The 4,150-nt window shown below is 32.7% G+C and overlaps 1 protein-coding gene across 2 annotated transcripts in view; it reads left to right on the top strand.

The window, feature by feature from the left end:
- Nucleotides 1–497: 497 nt before the first annotated feature.
- The window catches only part of gmppaa (GDP-mannose pyrophosphorylase Aa), a 16,357-nt gene continuing 12,704 nt past the window's right edge, over nt 498–4,150 (top strand). Inside the window, exons 1-3 of one of the 2 annotated variants that reach the window (XM_053234546.1) lie at nt 498–716; nt 1,802–1,899; nt 3,104–3,207. In XM_053234546.1, coding sequence (XP_053090521.1) covers nt 677–716; nt 1,802–1,899; nt 3,104–3,207 — 242 coding nt within the window. In that variant the 5' untranslated portion in view covers nt 498–676. The remainder of the gene's footprint in view (nt 717–1,801; nt 1,900–3,103; nt 3,208–4,150) is intronic. The other variant, XM_053234547.1, reaches the window with a different exon arrangement.

Below are 4,150 nucleotides of genomic sequence, written 5' to 3' on the forward strand. Positions count from 1 at the left end.
TAGTGCACTTTTTGACATTTTAACCAACAAAATAACCAAAAAATTGAAACATAAATAAAAGAAATCACCACAGTATCAGACGACTGCAATAATAACAATAATAACATCAAGATATGATATGAGATGATATATATATAGTTTATTCATTATATAATATATATATATATATATATATATATATATATATATATATATATATATATTTGATTTTACTGTAATATTACAGAAATATAAAATATATACAGTAAAATTTTGAGTAAATCTTTATTGCTAGTGTTTAATTGGCATCATTTGGATAACAAAATTAAATTGTAAATAAAAATAATAATAACAACAACAACAACAATATAAAATGTGCTAAAATTATCAGTTAAATGAACACATAGTGATGATGATGATGATTATTATTATTAGTAGTAGTAGTGGTAGTAGTAGTCATCATTATGATTGCTGACTGAATGAACTTTTATTTTGAAACCTTTATTTTGACATCTGAAACCCGGAAGTGTGTGTGAGAGTAAAGGCGGAAGTACTGCATGTATAAACACAGACACAGTGCGCTGATGATGATACTCTGTATAAGTTAGTTAAATGTAAACTCTGTGACTGTTACAGGACATTTCTGTGATTTAGTTTTATATTTTATTGTTTTATATCAGACTGTGAGAGTGTCAGCATGCTGAAGGCTGTGATTCTCATCGGAGGACCACAGAAAGGTAAAAATATTCTACACACTGTGAGAGAGACAGATCACACTGCTCTCTCTAGTGAGTGTGTTTATTTACTTAATTTAATATTTATTTATTGTTTACCTTTAATAAGTCTGAGTTACTCCTAACAGCACTGCAGCAATGCAGGAAAGAAAGACAGGAAAAAATAAATAGGAAGAAAAAAGCAGAATAAATGGAAGTAGAGAGAAAAGGGAAAAATAAATAGAAAAAATAAAATAAAAAATAACTAGAAAGAAAAAAAGGAAAGAGGGGAAGCAAAAAAAAAAGACAAAAAATTCAATTAAAAAAGTTTTGAATTTTAAAATCCATTGAATTTTTAATTAATGAAAATTAAAGACAGGTGAATTCATAATAAAGAATAAAGTTCATAATAAAGAAATTTATTAAGCTGAAAAACCACAAATGTGTGTTTGTTTGTTTGTTTGTTTGTTTATATGAAACCTGCTTGAAATTTTTCAAATTAATTTTTGACCTGAATACAGATTTATTATTGAATCTGAATTTGTGAACACTAAAAATATATATATTTGAATATAAGTACTTGTTTTTTTTTTTTGAAAGCCTGAATTTAAGATATAAATCTCAGAACACTAAAAACAAAAAAAAGATTAATTTAATTAATTCCAAATAAATAAATAAATAAATAAATAAATAAATACAGATGTTTGGTTTTCAGCCTAATAATATATTATGAATTCAGTTGTCTTTAATTTTCATTGTTGAGTTAAACGGCTTTAAAATTCAAATCTTTGTCACTTTTTTTTGTTTCCATTGAAAATAAATAAATAAATAAATAAATAAAGAAGAAAACGAAAACAAAGAATAGAAAGAATAATAGAAGGATGGAGAATAGAATAAAATGTGGAATAGAAATATTTTAAAAAAAAGGCAAAAGAAAATAAGAAAAATGAGGGAAAAAATGAAATAGAAATAGAAAATAAAAAAGGGAGAAAGAGAAATGTAATAGATGAAAGTGTGATGTTTTCTCTCTCTCTCTCTCTCTCTCTCTCTCTCTCTCTCTCTGTGTGTGTGTGTGTGTGTGTGTGTGTGTGTGTGTGTGTGTGAGGCAGGTACGCGGTTCCGCCCGCTCTCCTTCGAGGTTCCCAAACCGCTGTTTCCTGTGGCAGGAGTTCCCATGCTCCAGCACCACATCGAGGCCTGCGCTAAGGTTTTACTCTCATTATTATTATTATTATTATTATTATTATTATTGCAGTTATTGTTGTTATTATTGTTATTAAAATAAGCTGAATACTGAATAGATTGATTGATGGAGATCTAGATAAAGAACGATAAGTAAAATGTAAACAATAATCATAAGAGCATCGTCACTCTGTATAGATGGAAAGATTCTTTACTGTCATTGCGCAGGCTACAACAAAATGAGAAAAATGGGAAAAAATGAAATAAAAAGAAGATAAAAATAGAAATAGAAAATAAAAAGGGGGAAGAGAAATGTAATAGATGGAAGTGTGATGTTCTCTCTCTCTCTCTCTCTCTCTCGCTGTGTGTGTGTGTGTGTGTGATTGATGGATATCTAGATAAAGAACGATAAGTAAAATGTAAACAATAATTATAATAATAATGATAAGAGCATCATCGCTGTGTATAGACAGATAGATGGATGGATGGATGGATGGATGGATGGACGGATAGATAGATAGATAGATAGATAGATATCATTGCACAGGGTACAACGAAATCGAGTGTCCCTCCTAATGGTGCGTAAGAATAAAATAAAAGGAGTAACATAAATATAAAAGGATATAAATATTAACATAAATGATCAGATCTGTTCAGTTAAGGCAGTAAAGCAGCTAAAGATATTGCGCTTAACATACTGAACATTTGAACACTGTGATCCATAAGATTTATACATTTTAAATATAACTATAGAAATTAAAATGAAAATAAAACTAAGATATTGCACATTATAGTGTTGCACATTCGTTTGTTGAATTGACATTTTGTCTTATGTACAAATATTTGCAGTTGGGGATAAATAAATATGAAATAAGAGTCTGTAGACGTGTGTGTGTGTGTGTGTGTGTGTGTGTGTGTGTGTGGTGCAAATAGTTCCTGACATTCAGTATAAATGTGGAATAATTATATCAGGTAAAAGTCCAGTGCTAAACTGAACTTTAGTGGTGTTTTATAAACGTTTATTTATTCCGTGTTGCAGAATTCAGATGAATTTATTTTCAGTAGTGTTTTTTTACAGGAATCGCAATCTAAGGCTCGAGTGTTTATATGATTACTGTGAGAAACACTTAAACCTGTAAAGAGGAGAGGTGAAGGATGTTAAGAGTTTGTTCTGAGATTGAAATTTACTTTATTTGGATGATAAAGAGTTATTATTATTTTATTAACAGGTGCCGAACATGAAGGAGATCTTACTGATCGGGTTTTATCAGCCGAACGAGGAGCTGAACCGCTTCTTATCCTCGGCACAGCAGGAGTTTAAAATCCCAGTGAGGTCAGTACACACATATATAAAATAAAATATACATATATAAACATAATCATGCGTTTCTTTGTAGTGCTGCGGAGCGAAAGAGTGCAGTTGCAGTGGAAGGAGAATGTGGGCGTGGCTCTAATTTGCATATCATGAATATGCATGAGAAACAGATGATTATCATCATACAGTGGGGCAAAAAAGTATTTAGTCAGCCACCAATTGTGCAAGTTCTCCCACTTAAAAAGATGAGAGAGGCCTGTAATTTTCATCATAGGTACACTTCAGCTATGAGAGACAGAATGGGGGAAAGAATCCAGGAAATCACATTGTAGGATTTTTAATGAATTAATTGGTAAATTCCTCGGTAAAACAAGTGTTTGGTCACCTACAAACAAGCAAGATTTCCGGCTCTCACAGACCTGTAACTTCTTCTTTAAGAGGCTCCTCTGTCCTCCACTCGTTACCTGTTTTAATGGCACCTGTTTGAACTCGTTATCAGTATAAAAGACACCTGTCCACAACCTCAAACAGTCACACTCCAAACTCCACTATGGCCAAGACCAAAGAGCTGTCAAAGGACACCAGAAACAAAATTGTAGACCTGCACCAGGCTGGGAAGACTGAATCTGCAATAGGTAAGCAGCTTGGTGTGAAGAAATCAACTGTGGGAGCAATTATTAGAAAATGGAAGACATACAAGACCACTGATAATCTCCCTCGATCTGGGGCTCCACGCAAGATCTCACCCCGTGGGGTCAAAATGATCATAAGAACGGTGAGCAAAAATCCCAGAACCACACGGGGGACGTAGTGAATGACCTGCAGAGAGCTGGGACCAAAGTAACAAAGGCTACCATCAGTAACACACTACACCGCCAGGGACTCAAATCCTGCAGTGCCAGACGTGTCCCCCTGCTTAAGCCAGTACATGTCCAGGCCTGTCTGAAGGTTGCTAGAGAGC

The sequence above is a fragment of the Pangasianodon hypophthalmus genome, chromosome 5, assembly GCF_027358585.1.
Source record: "Pangasianodon hypophthalmus isolate fPanHyp1 chromosome 5, fPanHyp1.pri, whole genome shotgun sequence".
NCBI lineage: Eukaryota > Metazoa > Chordata > Actinopteri > Siluriformes > Pangasiidae > Pangasianodon > Pangasianodon hypophthalmus.